At 44.7% G+C, this 27011-nt stretch overlaps 2 protein-coding genes across 5 annotated transcripts; both read right to left on the bottom strand.

The window, feature by feature from the left end:
- Positions 1 to 177: 177 nt before the first annotated feature.
- On the bottom strand, positions 178 to 15282 carry RNF168 (ring finger protein 168). 2 transcript variants are annotated; one of them, XM_042798252.1, is made up of 9 exons: positions 15145 to 15282; positions 14488 to 14598; positions 12631 to 12974; positions 11643 to 11719; positions 7799 to 7975; positions 6981 to 7105; positions 6608 to 6695; positions 3708 to 4815; positions 178 to 805 (listed from the first exon to the last, which is right to left on the bottom strand). In XM_042798252.1, the coding sequence occupies exons 3-8, from the start codon at positions 12929 to 12931 to the stop codon at positions 3754 to 3756; spliced, it is 1830 nt and encodes a 609-aa protein (XP_042654186.1). In that variant the 5' UTR covers positions 12932 to 12974; positions 14488 to 14598; positions 15145 to 15282; the 3' UTR covers positions 178 to 805; positions 3708 to 3753. The 2 variants fall into 2 exon arrangements, with proteins under 2 accessions (XP_042654186.1, XP_042654181.1); XM_042798247.1 differs by lacking the exon at positions 178 to 805 and having other exon boundaries at positions 2058 to 4815.
- A 5524-nt stretch (positions 15283 to 20806) lies between these two features.
- On the bottom strand, positions 20807 to 26976 carry WDR53 (WD repeat domain 53). 3 transcript variants are annotated; one of them, XM_042797461.1, is made up of 3 exons: positions 26922 to 26976; positions 24918 to 25409; positions 20807 to 22115 (listed from the first exon to the last, which is right to left on the bottom strand). In XM_042797461.1, exons 2-3 carry the CDS (start codon positions 25392 to 25394, stop codon positions 21528 to 21530), a joined length of 1065 nt encoding a protein of 354 aa, XP_042653395.1. In that variant the 5' UTR covers positions 25395 to 25409; positions 26922 to 26976; the 3' UTR covers positions 20807 to 21527. The 3 variants fall into 3 exon arrangements, with proteins under 3 accessions (XP_042653395.1, XP_032848460.1, XP_032848461.1); XM_032992569.2 differs by lacking the exon at positions 26922 to 26976 and adding an exon at positions 26677 to 26859; XM_032992570.2 differs by lacking the exon at positions 26922 to 26976 and adding an exon at positions 25639 to 26727.
- Positions 26977 to 27011: the final 35 nt, after the last annotated feature.

Genomic DNA, 27011 nt, shown 5'->3' with positions numbered 1-27011 from the left:
TTCCCATTCTGTTTTACAAACAAGAAGAAGATTCTCATGTAAGAGGTCATTCTCACACTGAGGACAAAATCCAGTAAGTTGGAAAAACAAATAACCCCCAAATACTTTAACATACCCTCCAATATATACACACCAAAATACACTTCTGTGTTATTTAGACCTTTGAAATGGCTAAAATTTCTGTAATTTTTGTATTTATTTTCTATGGAATCACAGCAGCAGGGTTTGCTATTGATGGTGTGGGAATACAACAGAAGATTGGTAAGGAGGATTGTAAACACGCTCAAGTAATTTACAGCTGGGGTGTCAAAAAACAGGTACATCACACAAGTTGTGGTTTGGCTTTGTGCGCTTGAGGGGTAGAACGTCTGCATTTAGATAACAGCCCTGTGATAGACGCAGAGGCACCTTATCGAACATCCTTGAGATTCCTGCCCTGCTGTGGGAAAGATCAAAACAGGGTGGAAAACGACTGTGAAAATCCCCGATATACACATGAAAGCAGCAGGTTCAAGATCTTGTCTTTCTTCTCCTCTTTCTGGCTAGCAAGGACGGAGCTCCACGGTGCCCGCATCCCCGTCTGTGTGCCTCTGCGTGGGTGCTGCTGCAGAGATTCCCTGGGTTGTGAGGTAACGGGAATAAATTCACTCTTTGCATTTCATCCGTGGTTTTGTGGTTGTTCCCGTGTCCTGCCTGCGTCGGCTCACACAGATGGCAAGTCAGCGTTGGACTGAAGAGTAAGATGCGAAAACCTCCCCTCTCCATCGAACTTCTAACTGGGATTAGTTCAGTGCATTTCATAAACCTTGTATGGAAGAGACACATCATTGGCATATTAAAAGGGAAAAGAAAGAATCCACAGAGCAGCTTGTGGAGGAAAAGGGAATTAAAGTGGTGTTAAATGCAGCAATCCTGTACACTGGGACATGGCTTCGTGTACAGCTCAGCTACTTGCAGGTGCATTGCTGCCTGGAAGGGAAATTCTCCCTTCTCCCTTGCCCTCTCTCCCCTTGATGTTTCCCCTACCCCTTTAGCATCTGGAATTAGACTGTGGGGAGTCCCTGAGTGCCAAAGCTGGCACTAGTGTAGGAACCCTGTTGTTGGCAGTGAGCTATTTTGGCAGCTCACTCTGTGTAGTAGAGGTATACTCAGCAAGACTACGTGATCCTACTGAATTAGTGAGCTCATACTGGTTTTTAAACAAAATGCCTATCTTAACGACTAATGTTACTTCGTGTCAGGGACAGAGCTAGCCCCAAAACAATGAGAGCAGGAGGTTAAGTTTAACCCTAATGAAGATCAAAGCTGTTATGCGATAGACATTTAATTTCTAGCTTCATTCCGTTCAGCTCTTTAGCTCTTACCTGGCTATTTACCTGTATGACCACACATGCTTCCCTTTCTTTCTTTTTCACCAACTCTCTCTCAAACATTAGGGCCTGGCCATAGGAGCAACCCCAAAGCCAACACTGCTGTACTGGAGTATAATGATGGCTAATCTGAGAAAAATACAGCGACTAACCAGGCTCAGAATTCTTAATACATGCCAGACTATTTCTTACATATGAACGGCCAGCAGTTCAAACCACTTGAGATTCAGACTCTGTGTCAAACTGCAGAGAGTTGCATCGGGCATAAACTTCGGGGTTTTGGCAGCAGGTGGCTGCAGGGGTGACGTGTGCAGGAAGAGGCCAGAGCTGCCCCACACCACTCCAAACCACTTCCAACGTGCCCTGAAATCCTAAACAACCCATTACACCGAAACAGCAACAAATCAGAGGACCACGTGGTGCCTCTGCTCAGACGTACTTGAGAACAGGCAGCAGTTGTCAGGGGATGTGATCTAGGAAAGAGGAGCTCCATGCCAGAGCAGGGACCATCTTTTGAACAAGTTAAAAATAAACATCAGACATCAGAAATCGATTGTAAAACCAGGCTGAATAAACTTCAAAACTAAACTTTCTCCTCATCTGTTTTGAAACAGAGAGAGTTTGCTTCAAACATGCTTATCATGACTAGGAAGGCCGAGCGTCACTAGCATGAAAACAGTCAATATCTCTGCCTTAAAGAACACTTTAATTAATGAAGGATTATATTTGACTGCATATGACAAAGTATTAATAACCCAAACAAAGGTAAGGATTAAACAGAAACAAATCTACACTGAAGAAAGGCTTCCAGCACAGTGGTTGAGGCAGCAAAAGTGAATGATTTGCAACTGGTCACCTGTTGTAACTTTCTCAAAAAGCATCTTATAACAGATCATTTATTTATGAGAAACCCATCATTACCAGAGACATGCAGGCAGAGAAAAAAACCCAAATTCACGTTTTTGGTTTGGTGTGCTGTTCATGCTTTCAATAAAATTTCAAGCTTTGTTTTGTTTTTTTAAAACTTGAAACATCAGAAGATACTGCTTTGAAGTATTTTGTTACAAATTTCCCAGAACTGAGTTAAAGTGTGTAGATCATCAATGAGGTTCAAAAAAAGTACACCTTTAAATTTTTGCTAACTTTGGTGACTAGCACACACACTTCAGCAATGTAGATTGGTGCTTTGCTCTCTTTTGAACATGTACAGTACAAAAGTACCTCATTAAAAGCAGAGAAAGCCCAAAAGATGGTTTCATAATAGCAGCAGATAAACAATCCAGCAAGAATAATTCCTCTGCTGAGTTGCTGGGCAACTCCTCATCAGCCTCAACTTTCTACAAGCCTCTGCTTCCTCATGTGTCTAACTTGTAATTCTTTTGAATGGTGTTAGTTTTAAAACCAACTGGGAGACAGTATTTGGTAGTCCCTCTAAAAAAAGGGGGAACAGTTACAGCCAGGCATGGTATCTGTGTGAATTTGTAATTATAGTTACATCGTGACTGGCAACTCCAGCATTCAGTTGCTTTTCCCCCTTTTGGCTTAACTTTCTCCTTTTTAACTGTCTTCTGGACTAACTATTCTTTTAGTACTATGTGCTTTTATTCAGACTCAAACCAGTTTGAGTTCAAAAATTAAACAGCACTAAATATAGGTAATATCGTACAAGAATAAAGTTGCAAAAAACAAAAGTATCTTTTTCCTAATGACAGTGAGAGTCAGATCTGCAGAAGTGATCTCCATGAAGAGGTAAATACAAGCCCACAACCATTTATACTATTGGCATCTATGAAAGATCCTTGGCTTCGGCAGTGGGAGAACGACCTGTTTTCTCCCTCTTTGTCTAAGAAAGGGGTATGAGAGGGAGAGGGAAAGTGTGTCTGCAAGATTGTGCAGTCAGAGTAGTTACTGTCGTGTGAACAGCACAATTCAACAAAGAGCCTAACTTCCAGTAACATGCTTCAACTTAACAGAACAGTGGTTGTGCCTAGTGAAGCTTTAACCTTGCAATAGGCAGACAACTGGAAGCACATACTGATTTTTTTTTTTTGTTTCCACCAAGGAATGTGCATCCTTTCCGTAAGAGGCTTCAAATTCTCATTTTAAGATATGACCATCAGTTATTTTTGTTTTTAAACACTAACAGTATTCACATTCAAAATTATGTAAATGCAAGTGTCAGAAAATAAGCTGCAGTCAAGAAAAGACCAATTAAACTTTTTTAAAGTCTGGGGGCGTACACACTTCTCAGAATATACAACAAAGCGATCCCCCTCAAAACCAACAACTTTAGAACTGTTTACAGGAAGCTTTGCTTAACACAGGAGAAAGCATTACCATGGTTTTAACTTTCATTCCACCATATGTCTGTGGTTCTGTTGATCTACTCCGCAACAGAGCTTTTAAACATCTGAAGAATTGTCTTTTGCTTATTCTTAGGTAGTGAACAAATATCATTTGCATCACTGGTATTAACGACACAATTCAAAACTTTTCCTCCCTTGATGCTGGGCGATTTCATTCGGACTCTGGTAGGGGACTGCCAGTTTTCATTGCAAGAACCTTTTCGACTTTTGCGGTGATTTGTTTCAGCCTGATTTTTTGGTACCTTTGAGTCTTTTGCCATCTTGGAACTTCCCTTTCTAGCAGGACAGTCTTTCACAGACTGAGGTGGTTTGGTGCGAAGAAGGTACTCATCTGGAGAGCCCTTCTGTCGATTAAGGCTCCTTTCCTCCTTGTTGATCTGTTTTTGTAGCTGCAGAGCCAGAAGCCTGTCCTGCTCCTCTTGCATACGCCTTTCATAGAACACCTGCTCAAAGGCTTTCTGCATTTGCAAGTTAAAATCATTTATCTGCTTCCCTTGGTCCTTGAAACTTTCCGTGAGAGTTCTTCTCCTCTTATCAAGCACACACAAGTCAACCACTGCTTCAGCTGGTGGCTCCAGTGACTTTCTTTTTGGAGTCACCTTAGTGTTTTGCAGTCTCTCTGGCTTCTCTTCATCTGAGTGGCTAGCCACCTTCATGGGATCACATATTACACTTTTGCTGTCAGACATCACAGAATTCGTTGCTGACTGAATACAGGAACAAGTGTCAGCAGCGTTTTCAAGGTTTATGCTTTCTACATGTGTTAAACTGTCACTGTCTGAATCAATTCTGTCATCTTCACCTTTGGACCTATGAAGAACTGTTCTAGACACCTTCCCTTTCGTGATTCCATCTGGAACTTCATCTCCTAGGCAATTTGGTCCTGTTGTTTTCTCCTGTTCGACAGTGGTGGTTTCCCCTGAAGCTGAGGCACTGAAATAGTTCATACATGATTCCAGAAATAAATCCTTAGCACTGGAATCTTTAATCACACTGGTCAGCTGTGGAGACAGCGTTGGCATTTCCTCTTGCTCATCTTGCCACACAGAACTGCTGCCACCCTCAGTGCTACTGGTCTCCTGCAGAAAAGGGGAAGGCCACTAATAAAGTAAATTTATCAAAAGCCAATGGGTATGAGTAAAATATAAATCTCGCTTCTCATAGCTGCACTGCTCATAACTATTCTGGGATATTAATTTGGATTCTTCTCTTTTAACAAAATACATAATTGTTTAATAATAATGAAAATATTTAAAATAACCTACAGAAGCCTAGCTAAAGGACTAAAAACACAGCTGCAGCATTCTCCTCTTATCAGTGACTCAAATCAACTGTTCAAACCTGCTCATCTTCTTTTGAAGCCTAATAGGAAAGGTAGGACAGACATACAGAAAGATGAAAATCAGAGTGCAACCGCCTCCAGTGAGCTCCAGAACCATCAGTTTAGTTGTTGTACTGGGTCTGTGTGACAAGGTTTTGGTAGTGAGGGGCTACAGGGGTGGCTTCTGTCAGAAGCTTCCCACGCGTCTCATAGAGCCAGTGCCAGCTGGCTCCAAGCTGGACCCACTGCCAAGGCTGAGCCCATCAGCGACTGTTGTGGCGCTTCTGTGATAACATATTTAAGAACAGGGGGAAAAAAACAGTGGGAGAACAATTGCAGCCAGAGAGAAGAGTGAAACGGTGGGAGAGCAACAACTCTGCAGACACCAAGGTCAGCAAGGAAGGAGGGGGAGGAGGTGCTGCAGGCGCTGGAGCAGGGACTCCCCTGCAGCTCGTGGTGAAGACCATGGTGAGGTGGGCTGTGCCCTGCAGCCCACGGAGGTTAACGGTGGAGCAGATGCCCACCTGCACCCATGGAGGACCCCACATCAGAGCAGGGGGATGCCCAGAGGAGGCTGTGACCCCGTGGGAAGCCCACGCTGGAGCAGGCTCCTGGCAGGACCTGTGGCCCTGTGGAGAGAGGAGCCCACACTGGCGCAGGTTTGCTGGCAGGACTTGTGACCCCACGGGGGGCCCACGCTGGGGCAGCCTGTTCCTGAAGGGACTGCAACCCGTGGGAGGGACCCACGCTGGAGCAGTTCATGAAGAACTGCAGCCCTGCGGGAAGCAGTGATGTCAGAGAAGTTCACTGTAGGACTGTCTCCCATGGGAGGGACCCCACACTGGAGCAGGGGAAGAGTATGAGGAGTCCTACCCCTGAGGAGGAAGGAGCAGCTGGAAGAATGGGTGATGAACTGACCACAACCCCCATCCCCTGCCCCTCTGCGCTGCCTGGGGGGAGGAGGGAGAGAAATTGGGAGTACAGTTAAGCCTGGGAAAAAGGGAGGTGCGGGGGGAAGGTGTTTTAAGATTTGTTTTATTTCTCATTACCCTATTTAAATCAATTGGCAAGAAATTAAGTTACTTTTCCCAAGTCGAGTCTGTTTTGCCTGTGACGGTAACTGGTGAATGGTCTCCCCCTGTCCTTATCTCCACCCATGAGCCTTTTGTTATATTTTCTCTGCCCTGCCCAGCTGAGGAGAGGGAGTGATAAAGCAGCTTTGGGGGGCACTTGGGTGTCCAGACAGGGTCAACCCACCACAGTTTTATACGCCACGAGACGTAACCCAGAGCTCACTGAAGAAATTTGGGTAAGGTACGTCTAAGGCTGTACAAGGTAACTATCAAAGTCATAGGTGTGTGTCTGCAGACTGTCAAGCACGGTTTCCTCCCTTTCCACTTTGGGGAATCATGAATACTAAAGGTAGTTCAAAAAGGTGAACTGCCCAGTGCTGATGTGCAAGAGGGTGCAGGATTGTCAATCCTATAGGCAAGGGGAAAATAAGCCATAATTATTAACACTGAGATTTATAACAAAATTACTCTAGTTACCACAAAGCCAGAGTCGCTCCTGCCTCTTTCTGTTGTTCTGGAGAACGATGCTGATCCCAGTGTATGATGAAGCTTTGGAGACAGATACCTTGACAGGAAATAAAACAGTATATGTTTGTAAACTTTTTTTTTCTTGAATTGTCAGTTCTTTGCATTAATCAAGATCTTCAGGTTCATTCTGACAAACAAAAACAGCAAGACAAGGACAGGTGTTTCTCTTCTCCATGAGGAGATTTTTTAACATTCAAGAGTTTACACATGCCCCAGATTGTCCAGGAAAACTGGACTACAGGATTCCAAGGAAGCAAATGGAGCAGAGGGACGTAACACCAAGAAACAGATCAATACTTAAAGAAAAACTTGAATTACTTACTTCTGAATGTCTCCAGAGTTGCTTGGTTTGTTCTTCATCTTGCGCAAATTAGCTGGGGATGTTTCAGATGAGAGATTGCCTGCTGGTGAAGGACTGCTGAGCATACGTCCTCTGGAATCATCATTCTTTGACGAGTAAAAATAGCATTAAATAAAACAAAACACAACACGAACTGGAGAAAACCCAGAGGACTACTTTGTTTCTGCTGCAGAATTAGTTACTTTTGTCCAAAGAATTCTAGAACTGAAAGTAATGGATAGTTATGGAATAAGAAACATTACATCTTCTGTACGCTTTCCTGTAACTGGCATTAAGGGTCAAGAGGTTTTGCTCAAATAAGTACACAGGTTTCATCATCAGGACAATTACTGGGTGGCAAAAACCAACCAACCAACCACCCCAAACAAATCAACAAAACAAACAAAAACCCCTCAAAACATAAGGTAAATTTTTACGTTACTTTTTTTCAGTACGGGTTACAGACATCAATTCCTTCCAAAGAAGTATTTTTAAAATCATGGGGGAAAGGAAGGATTCAGAAGAAAAACAACGTTTTAAAATGTTTCACGATGAAAACATCCAGCACACACTTCAAGTGCATGTTACACAGGTAGAAATGTTTGGGGCATGTCACCCTCCTGCCAGTTCTTCAAAAATTAATGGTCAATCAAGGATCTAAAGTACTGGGGGCCAACAACAGCTTCCAACTACAATTAAAATAAATGTAAATTATTCAAAATTTTAACTTTTGCTTTGAAACATCTAAGTTGCTTGCACTATATCAACATTTTCTACCGTCCCCCTTGATCCTAACTCACCAGACTGTTACTCAGCTGCCAGGCTAACTCTTCATCCTGCTTCAGCTGTTCCTCCATCTCCCTCCGTCTCTCTTCTGCCAATCTGTTTTCCTCCTCCTCTTCTGCTAGAAGCCGTTGAATGTATTCCTCACTTGCCTTGTTCTCCTCTTGTTCATGTGCTCGCCTTTCTGCCTCCACCTAAAAAAGATTTTTTAAAATATATCTGGTTACTAGTGTAGAACTACACTTTATGCCAGAACTTCTCGGCTGATGCTACTTAAATGTGAACAATCTGCTATTCACAAAGACACTCTGCACGCTTCAAAGCCAGTATTTAATTACATGAGTCTCCAAAGATGTAAGAACCAAACTGATACTGTGTGTAGAGTCTTTGGTTTGATAACAGTGACCTACCTTTTGGTTTCTGTAAGACTACACCATTAACCTTCCTTGCCTGAAAGGTTAAATTCCATTACTCACCTTTTCAAAATGCTAGTAACAAAAACTAAGATCTTCAAGCATATGGATCTACAGAGAAACTCAGATTAAGATTCTTTATAAGGCTGGATGCCACCGAGACCACAGCATTTGCTCAACCTGCTTATATCATTGCAATTCCAGTATTAGCACAAGATGCCAGAAGACAGCACATCTCTCTTCTAGAAGAGTCCTTCTGCTCTCTTGAAACAAGCAAAACCCAAAGTGGCAGATCAAGAATTTTAAATCTGCCTTCCTTAGAGCAGACATCCACTCTTGATAAATCCATCATCAGCAAAATACTTCAAGAACGAATAAACCTTTCTTCACGGGGTAATGGAATTTGGAAATTTGCTTTAGAGAAGAACATCAGGCTGTAATACTACATAAGCTATGTTAGGTCTAAGTTTGTTTCAAATCATGTATTGATGTCTTATAATTGGCACCAGACACTGGTACTTACTTCACTGCTTTTGGGCACCATCTCCATTAACCATCGACACTACTGCTGCCAATTAATCTTATCCTCTAACTGCCATAAAAGAGAATCCCACAGACCCCTGCTTCATGTAGTTCCCCTGCTCCTGTTAACAGCCAGCAACAGGGCTGTCAGGGAAAGGAGCATTCTGATGCTACTTCCAACAGTAATTCTTACTACTACCATGTCTGAATTGCAAGAAGGAGGATCCTTAAATAGGGAAACATTAAGATTTCTTAAAAATCTTTTCTGATTTTCAAATGAACACAGATAACACAGAGAGTGAGCAAATAAAAAGGAAAATGTGTGTTCAGTAATGAACACACAGTAATTCTGTGTGTTCACTACTGAAGCTCATCTAATTGTGGTCTGTTACTGAAGGAGGGATATCAAGAAGTCAAGTGCAAGACCAAACAGTTCAAAATTTTTACATTTGCTAGTCCAAAATACTTTATATGCAGTGAAAGAGTGACACTCTAACCCTGAAAGGACTCTTCTGCAGAGTTTTGGGAAATACAAGGTACTGGCTAACAGAGACCTGCTTGGCCATTCTGCTGTGTTGGTACCTCTGTGTGCTTCCCAGAATTTATGGCTCGCTGGGCCTATGACTCCTCAGACCATCAAGGAAGGGATATGACATACATATGGGCTCGTGATCAAGGAGTGTACTCAATCATGGACACTACTGCACAGGTTATCCATGAATGTGAAACACATACTACGATCAAGCAAGCCAAATGGTTAAAACCTCTTTGGTAAGGAGGACAATGGTTAAAATATAGATATGGGGAGGCCTGGCAGATTGATAATATCATGCTCCCACAAACCTGGCATGGTAAGTGCCAGACGGCTGGAAACATTATGTCGTGCCCCATGCCACCCCCCAGAACACTATCCTGGGCCTTGAAAAGCAAGTCTTGTGGTGGCATGGCACCCCAGAAAGAATTGAGTCAGATAATGGGACTTATTTCCAAAATAATCTCATAGACACTTGGGCCAAAGAACGTGGCACTGAGTGGGTGTATCACATGCCGTGTCATGCACCAGCCTCTGGGAAAATTGAGTGGTACAATGGGTTGCTAAAAACTGCACTGAGAGCACTGGGTGGAGGAACTTTCAAACATTGGGATACACATTTAGCAAAAGCCACCTGGTTAGTCAACACTAGGTGATCTGCCGATTGAGCTGGCCCTGCCCAGTCAAACCTTCTACGTACTGTAGAGGGGGATAAAGTCCCTGCAGTGCACATTAAAAATATGCTGGGGAAGACAGTCTGAGTTATTCCTGCCTTAAGTAAAGATAAACCCATGCGTGGGATTACTTTTGCCCAAGGACCCGGGTGCATTTGGTAGGTAATGCAGAAGGACGAGGAAGTTCGATGTGTGCCTCAAGGGGGATTTGATTTTGGGTGAAAATAGCCAATGAGCTGAATTGTATGATGTTCATCGCTATATAACCCTGTTATTGCATAACATCATTGCTATGGTTGATATGTATGATACTACTGTCACCATATTAAGAATCACCCAGGTAATGAAAAATGAACTTTGATGAAGTCAGGACTAGTTTCAGCAAGTGGCACCCAGCAACTTTCTCTGGATTGACATCCTCAACCCACAGACAGCGAGCATGGACCATGCCACCAGCTACGAGCTCCAAACGCAGCAGACTACACACCATCCTCCGCCCAGTGCACTGACTGAGCCAACTCTACATCACCCCTCCTGCCCTGAAAGACTGTCATGACAGATGGAACCCAGAGCTATGGACTAAAGGATCTCACTACACATTTTGGAGAGATGGCCCACAGACTAAGAGAATGAGATCTCCGTGTATATATCAAACCCAAGAAGGATGATGGTGATGAATTAGAATGTATTGGAAAACATGGAAACTGAGCATAACGCAAATGGTACAGGGTAAGAGGTGGATTCTCCAAAAAGGACTGTTGTGATTTAAACCTGGCCAGCCACGTTTTGTGTCCTCAAACCCAGGACACAGCCCAACACCACACAGCCACTCGCTTACCCTCCTCCACCCCTGGGGAATGGGGTAGAGAACTGGAGGGATAAAGGTAAGGAGACTCATAGGTTGAGATGAAAACAATTTAATATTGAAAGAAAGTAAAATTAAAATAATAATAGTAATAATTGAAAATACAAACGAGTGATGCACAGTGCAATTGCTCACCACCTGCCACCCGATGCCCAGCCCATTCCCGGCCAGCGAACCCAGAGAGGTGAGAATCCCAAAAGCGCAATCCCGAGAGCGTGAGCGAGCTTCCTGGTCAACCCTCATCTACACACTGAGCATGACTCAACCCTTATCCATACACTGAACATATGGAATATTCCCTTGGCCAGTTTGGGTCCAGTGCTCTGGCCGTGCTCCCTCCCAGCTTCCTGTGCACCTGCACCCAGGCAGGACACGGGGAGTTGGAAAGTCCTTGATTCCTTAGCAACAACTGAAAACATCGGTGCATTATCAACATTCACCTCATACCAAACCCCATACTGAATCCAAAACACAGCACTATGTGAGCTACTAAGAAGAAAAAATTAATTCTACCCCAGCCAAAATCAGGACACCTGAGAAGCACACCTACTTGCAGTGGCAACAAGACACCATATGTTACTGGACTGACTCAGAGGGTGAGGTAGGAGGTATAGATCAACTAGCACAAGAAAACTTGAGAAATGTTGCCTCATGTCAAACACAAGGAAGTCTCTCCCCTTCCACATAGGATACAAACTTATTTCATGCTTCAGGAATGACCAGTGTGTTCTTGCAGCAGCAATACCCTTTTAACTATCTTTCTTTTTCATTAAATAACACTACAGTTGTTTATGGGAACAATTAAAATAACTAGATACAAAGCATTTATGCTTTTCAATATATTTTTAGACTTACCTTACTAATCTCTGCTTCATATTCCTGCCTCAGTTCCCCTGGCTTGCACAGCTGGTGTTGTGGGTGGGGGACACAGACTAATTGAGAGGAAGGGGAGGCAAAAAAAAAAAAAAAAAATTTGAGGAACAAGGTAAGATCAGGACAGTCAACAACAAAAGATTTTAACAAAACATGACTTCCATAGCCTGTCACAGGAATGATTTGACTTAAATCAAGTGCTGTGAAAAAAAAAGCAATCACTTTGTGTTACAAGAGAGCAAAGTAAAAAAGCACAGAGTGGCAAGAAGAGTCAGTGTTTTCCAAGCACTGCATATACAGCAAATATGTATGCTGACCACAATTTACGTCTTTCACTTTTTGTGATTAGAAAGACTTCATGATACCGCAAGTGGAACAATAGGTCATAGAGCTAACTTACCAGTTCACCTCCCCCCAGGGGAGCTTACAACATAATAAACCCCCAAATCCTTCTTCAAAGAGTTAATCAGATTTCACTTCCTTTCTCTGACACCACAATTTTAGGCTCAGAGATTTTTGCATAGACTGAGGCCCTGGAATTTCGAACCAAAATGATTAACAGCATCCAAGAGCTGAAAAACTTTTAACCACTTCACTTATTTGACAGTGATAAACACACACACACACACACAAATACTCCACTTAGAGATTTTACAGCTGAAGTCCCATCAGTAATGAATTACTGCCTTTGCAAGGCTAGGCAGCCATACACCAATGCTCCGTGCAAAATGCATGAACAAATATCCACTTAAATGACCAGGCAATATAACTCACCCCCTGTACTACAAAAGGCACGGATGGTCATTTCTCTGCCTTGCAAGACCCTTTCACGGGAGGGCTCTGACACTGCATTTTCCAGCAGCAGCACAGCCTGTCTACGCACAGTTTCTTATTTCACAACATCCAAAGTCCACCAACAGTAACTACTTTGGTAAAGCAGACAACCCAGGACGAGTGACATTTTACTTACTTTCCTCTTCCAAATCCTGTCCATTAATCCTACGTTCACATTCCTTTGGGTAATTCTTCTGAATCTTCTCCCAGAGTTCCCAGTTGATAAGAGTATTTCTGCGGGCATTGTATCGTGCCCAGGAAGATACTCGACGCCGGCAAAAAGGGCAACAAAGACTGGCCTTCTCAACTGTCAGCTGGAAACAAGAATTACAGAGGGTATGGTTGCATGGCAGCGTCACAGGCTCCACAAAGATCTCCATGCAAATTTGGCAGAGGCAGTCAGACAAGGAAAGCGGAGCCTTCAATTTCTTTGACATACTGACTCGAAGTAGAGGAACAAGACTAGTACAGCATCAGTACCTGGAAGTAAAAAGAAACACGTATTTTACTCTCCGTAATGACTATAGAAGAAAATGGAAAATGCTCAGTTTTACAGCTACTTTATGAAGATGTTAGTAGATTAGGAAATCTGCTTAAGTGGTTACTTTTGCTCACGACCCGAGAGATTCTCAACTTTCAGAGGAAGACACAAGTCTCTCCAGAAGTCCCAGGGAAACTGTAGCAGGTTTTCTTACTGCACTTTCCTGTGAGTTGTAACAGGTGCTTTGGGGATAGCAAGGAGGTAGAAAGGAGAGGGGGGAAAGAAGGTGAGAGTTCTTCCAGCACTATCTCTATTAGTGATAATCCATGCTCACATTTGGTGGATGCATTATCACAGTTACTTTAACCTTCCACTCAGTCTATTTTTCACTATATGCACATCCTTCAAAAGCTGCTTCTGGTACAGACTTGGGTCTAGCATGTTCTGACGGTGAAATACAACAACCCTATGCATCAGAGGAGGTTCTTCCTCATTCATTCATTTGCTTAAACTGGAATGTGGTGGGTCTGTGTGTGGCGGGGTTTTTGGTAGCAGGGGAGGGGGCTACTGCAGTGGCCCCTGTGAGAAGCTTCTTAAAGCTTCCTCGGCTTCAAGTCAGACCTGCTTCTGGCCAGGGCCCAGCCAAATAGTGATGGTGGCTGTGCTTCTGTGATCATGTATTTAAGAAAGAGGAACCTGGGAGGAAGGGTGGGAGTTGTGAAGGAGACATCTTGGCAAACACCAAGGTCAGTGGAAGGAAGGAGGGGGTGGGGAGGTACAACAGAGCAGAGTCCCCTGCTGCCCATGGTGAGCACAGGTCACCAGTGGGGCAGATGCCCACCTGCAGCCCGCGGTGGACCCCACGCTAGAGCAGGGGGCTGTGCCTGGAGAAGGCCAGGACTCTGAGGGTAGCCCATGCTGTTGTAGCTTAGCGCTGGGAGGACTGCAACATGTAGGGAGGGCCCAGCCTGGAGCAGCTCAGGAAGTGCTACAGCCTGTGGGAAGGACTCACATTGGAGAACTTTTGTGGAAGATCGTCTCCTGTGAGAGTAAGCCCATGCTGGAGCAGGGGAAGAGTGCAAGGAGTCCTCCCCCTAAGGAGAGTGGAGCAGCAGGACTGACTGTGCCCTCCCACCCCCTGCCAGGGAAGACACAGAGAAATCAGAAGCAGAGCTGAGCCTGGGAAGAAGGGAGAGGTTGGGGGAACGTGTTCTTAAGATGTGGTTATACTCCTCACTGTCCTACTCTGTTAAGTGTTGTTGTTAGTGTTTGATTTTTTTTTTTTAATTCCCCTAACAAGTCTGTCTTTTACCTGTGACCATCATGAGCCAGCCACCCCTCCCTGTCCTTATCTCAATTCCTAAGCCTTTTGCTGTATTTTTCTCCTTCCCATTCCTGAGGCGGAAAGAGTGAGGGAGCAGCTGGGTAATGCCCAGTTGCCCTCTGGGCTCAAACCACGACATGGGACTAAAAGGCCAAAATACTCTTCATTAATATAAGCAAAGCACTAACCAACGTGTTCAACACTTCAGCATCTTCTTGTATGACTTAAAATGGTGAGGATCATCCAGCCTTTCTATCACCAACACTCCTCACAGGATTTTTCCACTTGGCCCAGAAATACTGTAGAACAGAAAATAAAAACAAGAGACACATACAGCAAAAAGGGTAAAAATACTGGCTTTTAAGTTAAGAGTAACTTAAAAGAGTTCTTACGAGCTTCTTAAAAACAGTCGGCCTCAGAGAGACGAGAGGTCCTGCTGAGAGAAAGGCTGTAGTACCAGTCGCACAGGAACTCAACATGGAGACAAATATACTTTAAGTTGGGTTTTATTGTTTCTGCTCTCCCTTTGTTGATAAAACAAATCCTTTATTTTTTTTTTGGCTATTTTTTTTTTTTTTTAAAGGCCGCTAGATAACACAGAAACACCCGGTTTTACAGGCGGTTTCTTAAGAAGACCTAGTTAAGTCCACGCATACCTGTTCCGGGCCGATTTCCATTTGTACACGGACAGAAAAATTACGGCGTACGAAGCCCCCAAGGTGCGGCGGCCCCGAGGAGGCGGCCATGGCGGCGGGGCGGCCGTTCCCCCCCTCACCACCCCCCCCCCCACACCCCCCCGCACAACCCCTCTCCCCGGTCGCTCAGATCACGGAGTCGGCACCCACCGAGCTGCAGCTCCGCGGCGGGGCCGCGGCGGCGCTGGGGCCCGGCGGCAGGCAGGGCTGCGGCCTCGCGTAATGGCCGCCGCCGCCGCCGCGGCGCCGCCCGGCCCGGCCCTCGCTGACGGGCCTCTCCCGCCGCCCGGCCTCTCGCTCCTCCTCTTCCTCCGAGCCGAGCCTGCCGGGAGACAGAGCGCGGCCGGCCTCAGGCGGGCCCGCCCCGGGAGCGGCCGGCCTCCCTCCGTCTCCCCGCGGCGCCGCACCTTCCCTTGTCCGGACAAGTGTTCCCCAAGCCATAAATAGTTACCCACGGACCTCGCAGCGGGGCAGCCTGACTGCAGCGCCATTCCCTGGGTGTGCAGAAAGCCAAGAGCTGCTCCAGAAACTCTCCATCGGGAGGTGAAAAGATTAAATGTGTGCATTAGCAAAGCCTAGCCTGAGTGCTACAATCTTATTTAATGGGAGAAAGGAAGCATAGTGTTAACGAGTTGCGGTTTTTTGCCCTTTTACTTTCCGTGGGACAGAAGCCTTCATGTCTCCGTCACCTTGGAAGCAGCATGGCTGTTTTTAAACCACATAAATATTTCATAGACTGTGTGGTTGGTCTGTTTTTTTTTTTTTTAAATAAACAACTATCAAAGGAAACCATACTTTTTCCTCATAGCCTCCATTTCTGTGGTAAATAGTCCCCTCTGAGAAGGGTAAGTATGTCCGTGGGGGTTGTACAACCTTGCGTGGGAGTGCACCCACGGTCACGCTGGTGTCACCCGCCTGTGTGTCCAGGACGAGGGCCGACCCACCTCTCCCTCTGCTCACCTCTCCTCTGGCCCCCGCGGCCACGGGCCGTCGTGGCTCATCTCCTTCTCCAGCGCCTCGGCCTGCAGCTCAAACTTCTGCGCCAGTTTCTGCAAGCTCGAGTCCAGGTCTGCGAACTGAGCCTCCAAGGCGTGCAGCTTGGTTTCTACTCTGAGGGGTGGGAAACAAGGGCGTTCCGTAAGGATTTGGGCATCAACCCGCGGTGCTTTCCGCTGGGATGTGGGGTGACGCTGTGGACAGTTCCACACCATGTGCTGAGCCTCCTCCCAAGCTATAGGAGAACACACACCACTAGAAATTAAGGTTTTTTGACCTTTCCCTGGAGCAGAGGTCTCGTAAATACAGAAGCAAGATTTGTATTTAAATATGCCTGCAGGCTTCAACCATTTGCATTAACAGTAGTGGCACAGCTTTTTCTCAAATACCTTTTGAGGCGATTTGTGCTTTTACTTGTAGTGTCATCATCTTTTGAACCATTTGCATTTGACATTGAGCAGAACTTCACATTTCTCCTCAGATTAAAATGATGCAAATAATAAACAAGCCACCCGCAGTGTTTCTCTTCTCCCATCAGCTCATCCTGCTTTGGTTTTCCCTTTTATGGGACTGTCCTTCCACAGAACAACCATGTGATAAGAAGACCTTGAAACAGCAATAAGAAAACTGCTTCATCGCCGGTATTTATCAGCTGCTTTTTCACTACTTAGTATCTGTTGCTTCTCTCATTAAAAAAACCTGAACAAAATAAAAGGTCCATCTTTGTGCTCTCTTAAATTATAATGCTAAAGATGGGGTTTTGAGTTTGAGCTGTTCTACCTTTTCTCAAGCAAACTGCCCAGTTTAAGAGAACTTACTGGTTTTAGGGACAAAGTATGAGGGAATGCAAGTATTTATGCTTTGTATGCACTTACTATTCTTTACTGGAGGAGTAGGGTACGTTGGGCTTCTGTCCTTCCAGGGATGGTTTTTGTAAAGACAAGTTTTCTTTAAGTTTGCCTCAGTTAGCTGATTTACATCAAGGTGTGTTCTGGAGAATCCTGAGGATCTCAAAGCTATCAAAATATGAACCATTCAAAGTTCCTTCCTAAATACCAAATACCTCGGTACTTGACAAGTGATTTACTAGCAGAGCATCACCTGCTCCTTATAGACTTTTAGGATTTTTCTTTGCATTTTACTGGCAGAACTTCAGGCTGTATCAGTTAAAGGAAAACCATGCCATCGCTAAATTTTATTATGGGCAAGACCCTACATTTTTTGCTTTGGCCCCTCTCTGCATCCCTTTTGCTCCACTGCTTCTGTTACTATTATTATTGTATTGTTCTAATCTTTAGGTGATTGGATTCTGAATTGTGATCTACCCGTGTTAAACACTGTATTAAAGTCTTTACCTTGTTTGTTGTGACCCTATTTTGTTTATCTTTGGCTGAACTGTTTTGTAAGGACAAAATAGACAGTAGCTTTCAGGTTAGTGATGACGTAAAAAAAAAAAAAAAAAAACCCACCACCACAAAAGCCACCCACAAAACCCCGCTCCAAACAAGCAGAGGTTAAGTTTAGATTGTATAAAGAGCAGAATAAATAACTGACCAATAGCTTTCCCTTCTTTCAAGCATACTCCATGGTATTTTGAAGCCTGTTAAGAGAAGGACCAAGAATGCCACTACTTCACTAACAGGAGCTCCCCCCTCTACCTGCCTTCCTCTGCTCTTGCTTTGGGTTCCATCTGCAGCTGACTTGAATGAGAAGAGAATACAAAGGCATCGACAGTGGCATATTTTTCTAAGTCTCCCTGACCTTAATTCATTATGTCTGGCAGCTTGAGCAGATCCTTGTCTAATGATTTCCTGATGTTTCCTAGGGCTAGGAGACTTCATTTGTGATCTTGTGAAAGCTGCTTATGTCCTGATCTTTGGTAGGACTTCTCTTGCTTCAGCAAAGTTCTTATTTCTCAGGGCCTCCTGTCTCCTGCTGGGTCACAGGCAACTTTGAAACTGGGCACAGTTCTTACTGGGTATTGGATTTCAACAAATTATCATCCCTCAGGTTGTAACATCATTCCTGGACTAATTTTCAGCAGGGGTTCACCTATTTAAACGTGTGCATGCTTCGCCAATAGAATTTTAGGACTAAATTTGAACTTCCATTGGAAAATTGAGCTTGTGTGATGTAGAAATGCAGATAGTTCAGAAGAATTGGAAGACATATAATGGGATCAAGTCTGTCAGCACAGAGAGAGCAAGTGTATAAGCTGAGGTGAGGTGGGTCGACGTTTGCTGTGCATACCTTTCAGATCCACTTCGTATCTATAGCTGCGCAAGCGGAGAACAACAGTCAAATAGGATGATTCAATGTGATAGCACAGGATATCCAATAGTAAAATAACATGGTGCAAGCACTCTTTGAGAGAGAGGGGGGAACTGTTGGAAAATCAGTATATTCTTCAAGGTTTGCTGGATGGATAAGGAGTGCTGTCCTGGGGGAGATACTTGCCTGTGAATTTTCACTTTTTCTTTCAGGAGTGGTTCCCGTATTTGTTTCTCTGGTCAGGTCTCTGGTGTCTTTTTTTGCAGTTACTGTTGTGTGAATCGGAGTCATAAAAGCCACTGGTGAACAGTCTTAGTATCCTGACCTGAGGAGCAGTTTCTTACCAAGTCTATCAGTGGGTGTTAGTCTATAAACATTAATTTCATAAACAGAAGTACTTCATTCCATCAGCTGTGATACTCTCTAGACAGTGATCATTTTTACTACAGGTAGAGTTACATGTATGTATAACACCTAAGCTGACTTATACATTTCTTGCTTGATACTATTTGCACAGCACCTTTAAAGGCAGTATATGAAAATCCATGGGAAAATCCACTGAGGGTACACTGCCTCGCCTGTCTCCAACTGTGGAGAATTTCAGACACTTTTTCAACTCTTTTTCTTGAAGAGCTGTGCTCACGTCTTATATTTGATCCCGCAGTTGTCTGTCCAGCTGGTTAGAGACCCCATCTACCAGCGACCATGCTGTCACAGTGCAGCTGAATGCGGGGACGGGTGCCAGCATGGGCAGTTTAGGCCGGATTATTTTACATGAAGCCAGTGAACCTGTTGGCCAAGTGTTCCTCTTCTGAGTACAGGCTTTGAAAATGGAGCATGAATCAGCATCACCTATGTCCCAGTTCCTCGGTGACAGTGATTTTCTTTCTTTAAACTTATAAAAAAGGTCCGTACTCAGAGGGCTTTTTTTTTTTTTTTTTGTTAACTATAACCACCTACTGCCTATCTTTGAACCCTCCAGACTCTGAGGCATCTTCCCAAATTCAGAAGTTCATCCCAAATCTCCCACTTGCAACAGCAGTGGAGCGCAAACCCAAACTTCCCCGTTACTCATAATGGCCTGGCCATACTTCACGCAGCCACGGGCCTTCGCTGACGGAGCAATTGCACAAACCCCGCAGCAAACAGCCAGGACGAGCAGCCTGCAGGCTGGCCACAACAGCGTTCAAAGGGAGCAGCCTCTGACTCTATCCCCCTTCCCTCCCCAATGAGTGAAGGAGAAGCAGAAGATTGCTCACGGACTATTCCTTTCCTGAGTACACCCAGTGTATATTTACATCCTCTCTACTACCCATTACAATTGCCAGGGAAGCACAGAGAGTCTTGTCTGCTCTCCCCCGCCCCGGTGCTCTGCGCCCCTCGTCCTTCCCTGTCCCTTAGCGCGGTGGCAGCACGCCCCTTCAATGACCTGTTTAACGTCTCGTTCAGGAAGCGCAGAGAGATGCTGGCTTTGGCCATCTTCCTGGCGAACACGAAGAGAAGAAATAAAAGCGGGCGTGGGTTTGATCCTCTCTCCTGAAGCAGGCAGCAACAACAGGGACGGTGGATCTGAGTCCTGCCGGAGGTCGTTTGTACCCAGGCTTTTTATAGACGGTCTATCCAAATATAGGTCCTAGGTGCACAGACACATGCTCATGAACGTATCACATACTGCACTACACATCCGGACCGCTTCCTCTGACCCACTGATCCTGCCTGTCCCCATACTGAAATTAATTCAGAGGTGACATGAAGGGGGGGTACCTAAGTTATTCTGCTTTTCTGCTGTGTTTTGGCTTCATTTTGCTGTAGCACCCACCAGTTTTTGCCTTGGGCCAAAGTCTCCTGCTGTTAAAGGCTGTGCAAGCATATTGCCCTCTTTTTTTTTTCAAAAAAAAAAAAAAAAAGTATGATGGTAAAATCAGATTTGGATGAGAATGAGTCGTGTTTGCTTGCGGGGAGCTGCTCTGAGCAAAACCAAGATGGTTGGAACCTCGTCCATAAAGGCCAGCCAGCCAGCACAACTGTTTAATGATTTCCAGGAGCTGAGTATGCAAAAAAACCGCTGGACATGTTTCCATCAAAAAGAAAAAAAGAAGGTAGATAGATAATGTGTGTCCAGTAACAACCCAGCTGGTGAAACAAGACAGCACAAACCCCACATCAGTGAAGCAGGTCTTCAGCCAGTACCAGGCATTCAGTTTTGTGAAAGGTTAAGGACAGACTGAGAAAAAAAAGCCTTTTTTCTTTTAATTATTTGCCCATTCCATGGGAAATCCAGCATGAACTGAACGTGTCAAGAGCTGCAACATTCCCACTTAGTTACATTCTCCTCACCTTCTACTTGCAAATTAAGAGGTGTTTCTAGCAAGCCAGGTTCTGCTCATTGTGTTTCTAAAGCTTTGGGGAGACAGTGGAAGTATTTGGGTAAGGAGGAGCCGTGCATTTGGCCCTGCATGTTCCCCCTGTGATGGGGTATACAGTATACTTCCTGACACAATTTGTGTAAGTTTGGCAGTATTGGAGTGAGTATAAGCAGAAGGGAGCGGTGAGAAAGAAAGCATTTATTAAGACAAGTGTAATAGTTATTTTTCCCTGGGATAAATAACTAAATGCATAAGACAGCTGACCCATTAAACAGATGTTAACATTTTCCCCCGCTCCTTCATTTACTGCAGTGTGAGAGAATCCAATTGGCAATGACAGTTGAACTAATCTGATTACTCATTAGTTGATGCTTCTCCAGTCTTATATAAAGCTGCTGACAAACTAATGAAAAATATATTTCCACTATGGCCAATTTAAGCTAACTGTGACACAGTTTCATGGGGGGAACACTGTAAAGCACTGCAATAGTTCAAAATGCAAGCAGCTCAGCCAATGACATTGTTACTGCTCTGCATCCTCATTTAGCTTTGTGGGTGCTCCCATTAGCATGAATTCTTCCCCCAACCTTAATTACGTCAGCTTAGTCATGAGCTAATATTACCCCTAAATAAACTGAAACCCGTTTCACTTAAATTCCAGAAGCAAACTGCCAACCCTGCAAGAAACAGCTGCAGTGAATACCAACAGCTGCCGAAAAACATAACGTGAGGCCAGTTACATCATGAGCACTTGCATGAGTACACAGCAAACCCCTTCCCCTTCCAAAGGATGCAGCAGGTTTCACCGTTCAGTTCACTACCAGCAAATGTAACTGGACTCATTTCAAAACACTCTGAGAAGTGGTTTTCCCCCACAAATTTCTTTAAACATCTCAGTGTCTAAAGTTCTGGCAATGGATACACAGATACAGAACTACTCTGATCAGCAACTAATACTCTCTTGGAGCCTTTGATCTCTGCACAGGAGATCCAGTTCACCTTCTCTCCATGCTCAATGCTTAGCTTTGGTAAAACTGTAGCATGTTCATTTGAAGCCACTTTGCTGAGCCTTCCATCTTTTCTGGTGGAAGCAGGTGCTTGGCCCTTCCTTCTCTGCAGAGATTTTGCTGGACTTTTCTGCTGCTTTCCAACATCACTGCCGACATCCCAGAGCAAGACTTTCCCATCATTTCCTCCAGTCAACAACCAGTACGCTCCTGGCATAAAGAGGACCTGTGATACTCCCAAACTGTGACCTTGAAACTCCAGCTCACGTTCAAACTTGACACCGGTGACTCTGAATATTCTGACTTTACCGTCTTGAGCTCCGCAGCCAAAGATGTTGCCGCACGATGCGACAGACAGGGAATGTGCAAGTGGCGGGTTAAAGAACTGGCCAGCTGACTGCGGACTGTCTTCCTCCGTTTCACACTCCTGCAGGTTTGTGGTCCACAAGGGGCGAGCTTTCTGCAGGTTCCACAGCATAACCTTGGAAAAAAAGTATGAATCAATAATTCGTCCATTTTACATAAAATCAGATCTTTCACTAACCACACTTCTTGCTCTAGCAAAGGCTATCTATGAGTGCAAGGGATGCAACATGTGTTGTGAGGAGTGGTTGAACTTCACCTGATAAATACAGCGTATCTTTATCCAAACCCTGATACTGCTCTACTCAGCAGTCAATGACTCAGACCTTTAGACCACAAAATGGATGAAAAAGCTGTTCTAAATGCTTCTGCATTCATCTCAGCAGCAGTAATCATGATATATTGCACATCAATTATTTAAAAGGAGGGACACAGAAACACTGGCAGTAAATAGAGATCATTATCATTCTGAATTTTAGTTCTGTCTCTGCTATGTACTTGTCCTAAAATAACCGCTTCAGTGAACTTGTTTTAAAGATGGAAGAGCAAAAGGCAAACAGTAGTTCAGACCCTCATTTTTAAACAGACATATATGTACTTTTTTTTTTTATGTCCCATGAGTAGATCTGGTTTGTGCTATTACTGTATCAAGATAAGGTGAGCTTTCCTGATGGGATGGGCAGGTAGGTTGTGCATTTAGACTTCCTTTTGAAATGCCACCCCACCTCCAGACCCCTCATGAAGCAATAACCATGCCTTCAAATGAAGCCTGCATGTCTCGTACAGCAATTAAAATACTATAGATTTATACTGCGTCAGTTAAAAATAGTACCCTCAATACTTTTGTAGGACCTGAATTGACGATGAGCATTTTCAAGGCCAACAGATATGAAAGCACAAGTCAGTCTGATGCAGTACTGGTGTGCTGTCTACTTTTTTAATCAAAGCTTTCATTTGTTATTAATAAAAATATCCCTCCAGTAGAAAGTACAGGAGTCTTTAAATTTGGGTCACAGAAGAGTTGTCACACTGGCTCTGCATTTCTGGAATCCAAATCACACTAAGACATCCAAACTATGTTGTTTCCTGTCATTTTTCTGTTTTAGCAACTGCCATTGCTGCTACATTAAAACCACTTTGCTACCAATGAAAGGGAACACTTCCACAATGACTGTGCAGAGCAGAATAAATCCGAGAGGCTGGGTCCTAATGCTTAAGGCAAATACTCCTGTTCTCATCAGAGTCAGCACTGCAACAGCTTTATGAATTCATCAAGTGCTAACAAGTTTTCTGCAAACTAAGTATTTTCTGTCCCCGTGGCATTTTCCCTGCTTCCATGGAACTTCTGAAAAAACTCCAGCAACCTAAATTTCGGTTCTCATCAGCTACGGCTTCACTGAGGGTTTCATATGTGAGCCCACAACATGTTTTGATACTCATAGGGCTTGTAACTTGTCCAGAGACAGGCTGCAGCACAGCATTTCAGAGTATTGCAGCTCGGCTTCTGTTTGTGAAATGATGTATCTTAAAGCCAGCCTTCAGGTGGAAAAATGCTCTTTTTCATCGTACAAAACCACACTAACAAATTCCTACTATTTGGTGATACTGACTTTCACCTAACAACCAACTTGTCGAGATACAGTAAACCATATTAAAACTAAAAAATCACAAAAAAATAATCAGTTCACTCGCACAGAAGTAGTATACAAACGCTTACTATTTTGAGAAAAAGTTTCCAGCCATAGGCTTGTGGAGTCTCTGCATTTTAGGGACCGGAATTGAGCCAGCTGTCTAAAGTGCTGAGCATTTACTCTTCTCAGACTGACACTTTGGTACCTCTGAAAATATGTTTTTCACAGTACTTCATTTAAAATCCTACATTCATCTTTTAGTCAACCTAAGAAAAAAAAAATTGGGAAAATTTCTGAAAATTTGGCAAAGTCTAAACCTGTCATTCTTCCATCAATCAGCTCCTGTTTGGATATATATACTTACTGAATGTATATGATCCGTGGCTTTAATATGGAAAAATACCGTTTATACTAAATATCAGCACATACTGGTTCTAATGGGTGTTAGATGCACTTCAGTTTTAAGAACATAGGGTGAAACTGCTCAGCGCTGTCACAGCAAAATTCACCCTAATACCACTAGAACCACAGAAACTTTTGTAGAAGTGATAGTTTTAATCTTGGGCTAAACCAGGAATGTGGTCAGATCTCAACCACTGGAAAGAAATTACTGAAAAATATCAGTTCTGCGTGGCCACCTCTGGCAATGTAACTCAAGACTCCACTAACTCCTAACGTGGTATTTCTCAGAATGCTTCCACAAGTGGCGTGCAAAAGATGTTTCCTCTTGATGAGAACATAGAAGTGAAGAAAGCAAAGAACATTTAATGCTTCCAGGAGGCTATTCAGAACAAAGGATAAAATTATAAAAATGACTTGTCCTTACATACCTACATACCACTTGGGGAGATTTTTATCTACCTGCAGTAAAGTATTCTTGCTAGCATCCTGTCTGCTTCAAGCATTTTTCCGTTTCCTAACTTTCATCTGCATTTTGTTTGCAGCCACAAGTGATTGCTAGGGACAGCTTCTGGTTTTGCTAGGTCTGACAGGGAGCTCGCATGGCATGAGCGTGCTTTGCACCGTATTCTGATTTACCCCCACCCCGCTCACTTTTAGACTGTAAATATTAAGGAAGATAAACCAGGGAGAGGAACTGCTGAGTAGAAAATGGTACAAGCAGCCTCGACACCTAATTTCTCCACCAAAACTACTTTAGAATAGGTAAGGAGCCTTTCGGTGACTGCAGGCTGTATGCCCTCTTGGTGGAAGTCTGGTGGCGCCTCACTACACCGGTGGGTAGTGACTGTTTCACTTCTCTAATAACCGTCTACTTGTATGCAAATCACCTGCATGTCCAGTCCACAGGAAACAAGGCTTTGAGGCCTCTGAGGTCGAAAGACAACAGAGGAGCAGATGTTGGAGTGTCTCAAGGACCGGCTGACTTTCTTGTTTTCCAAGTCCATAACCTTTATGGTCCCCGAGTCATCTGCCGCAGCCAAGAAACTGTCGGTCTCGTTCACTGAGAGGCAGTTGATCTCCTCCTCATTCACATGGAAGCGTTCAACAGGCTCCTTGAGGGATCGGATATCCAGCAGACTGATAGTTTCTCCGTGGGAGGCGTACAGCCTGGTGGGACGGCGGGGAGAGAACACCACGGAGGTCACATCGTCTGCCTTCGGGAGCTGGAGCTGTCCAGCCGGAGCGCCTCCCCCATCCCACAGCGTGAGCTCGCCTCTCTCCGCACCCGAAGCCACCAGCCCTTCCATGTTTACATTCAAGCACAGTATAGAGGACAAGTGTCCACCGATCCATTTGACTGCCATGTTTCAGGGACACCCCTGAAACAAAACAAAACAAAAAATACCCTAAAATGAGCAGGTGTTGGACTCATTACAGCGTATCGAAGCAACAAGATCATCCCGTTGACTGTAATGCAAACGACCTGAAACTCTAGTGTCCAATTAAAACAGACGCCTCTGCAGATCAGAACCTAAATGAAGCTTTGGCTCAAACAGCATGAACATCATCCACAGTAGCGTGGAACGGCAGCAGTGCTGGCACGTGTACCTGCGCAGAACGTGGAGTAGATCTGCTGCTCTGACAGGGCTGCCTACGCGAGAGCCGCTTCCTCAGTGCATAAAGACACAGCACGTCTGACAGAACAGAGGCACAGTCCTAATGGGATGCACTGGAAAAGAGCAAGGGGAAGACTGCAAACTGGTGAAGTGTGCCTGCAGGGAAGCCACATTGTTCCAGTCTGGGTGACACATGCGGACATCTGTCTTTCATCCAGCTACCAAGGTGCGGGGTAGTCGGAACCTAACATCAGTTTATAAAGCAGTCTTGTGATACCTGGAGCAAGGAACTTGTGCTGGTGAGAGTGGGATAAACCGATTAAAGCTGAAAGTGAGAAGTGATTGCCTTAATTACGGTTTAAAAGCATACAGCTGTGTGAATAGATTTTAAACTATCGTGCATGTGTCCTTCGTGTTCCCAAAGCGCGGGTAGTTTTCCTGTGACTGGGTAAGACTAAAGCATAGACAGATAAACAATGGCATCTTTTTTAAAAGAAGCCTTACCAGTTTAAGGCAGATAGTTACGAGGTTTGCAACACATTTAATTAGGCCTCAAAGCACACCCATTGAGCTTACCATGCTCTGGGCCCTTTCCTTGGTGCCACGGCCCACTGCAGCCTGGGTGACAGGACTGTTTGGGGGGCCAAATCAGCAGAAAATTAAGTGGAGGGGCTGGAAACGAGCAACACCAAAGCACAAGTTTTGGAAAGACTAGTACACTGTGGGGGGAGAAGGACAGCTAATACCAGGGTGCAGACAGCAACACGGGGTTGTGGGATAGAGCTACGGCTGTCCCAGCAGCAGCTTCGACAACTGCAACACTGCCTTAACGTCTAAGGTTTTATTGCATTATTGAGCAACAAACGATTTCTTTCGTTGTGTGTTTTTTTTTTTTTTTTCACTATGCTATGTTTTGCACATGATTTTTGTTGAGCCTGGTCTAAAGAACAAGCTAAAATGCACTCAACCCACCCGAAAAATTTCAGTCTTATCGATTAAACAAAACAACAGAAAGCGCCGGACACCTTACCCCACCACTCGGGTCGCCAATTTCGCGGCCAGCCACTTGCCCGCGCTTCGGGAACTGAGGTAACTTTTTTTTTTTCCCCCGCCCCGGTAGGCCCGACTCCCGATTTTGAGGAAGTACAACCAGACCGGCGCCGGGATAAACCGGCTCCCCTCAGGGGAGGTGTAACGGCTGTCCAAGAGCGGGGTGAGCCCCTTTCCCACCCCGGCGTGTGTGTTTTGGGGAGGGGGAGGAAGCCGAGCCCTCACCTCGCCGCCGCCGGCCTCTCCCGCTCAGCACCGCCCCCCCCCCCGCCCTTCCCGCGCCTCCTCACCCCGCGCATGCGCGGCGGGCGGGGC

The sequence above is a fragment of the Tyto alba genome, unplaced genomic scaffold, assembly GCF_018691265.1.
Source record: "Tyto alba isolate M040663 unplaced genomic scaffold, T.alba_DEE_v4.0 Super-Scaffold_10, whole genome shotgun sequence".
Classification (NCBI taxonomy): Eukaryota; Metazoa; Chordata; class Aves; order Strigiformes; family Tytonidae; genus Tyto; species Tyto alba.
The sequence above is the reverse complement of the archived record's forward strand: the minus strand, read 5'-3'. Positions and strand labels throughout refer to the sequence as shown.

What these genes read in the sequence shown, in the direction of transcription:
- RNF168 (XM_042798252.1), bottom strand. Translation starts at nt 12,931, where the DNA reads ATGTCAAAGAAATTGAAGGCTCCGCTTTCCTTGTCTGACTGCCTCTGC. An exon ending in ACAGGATTTGGAAGAGGAAA is followed by an intron (nt 11,720 to 12,630) that starts GTAAGTAAAATG and finishes CCTCTCAATTAG; the next exon opens with TCTGTGTCCCCCACCCACAA. An exon ending in GGCAGCTGAGTAACAGTCTG is followed by an intron (nt 7,106 to 7,798) that starts GTGAGTTAGGAT and finishes TACTCGTCAAAG; the next exon opens with AATGATGATTCCAGAGGACG.
- WDR53 (XM_042797461.1), bottom strand. Translation starts at nt 25,394, where the DNA reads ATGGCAGTCAAATGGATCGGTGGACACTTGTCCTCTATACTGTGCTTG. An exon ending in CCTGTGGACTGGACATGCAG is followed by an intron (nt 22,116 to 24,917) that starts GTGATTTGCATA and finishes TTTTTTTCCAAG; the next exon opens with GTTATGCTGTGGAACCTGCA.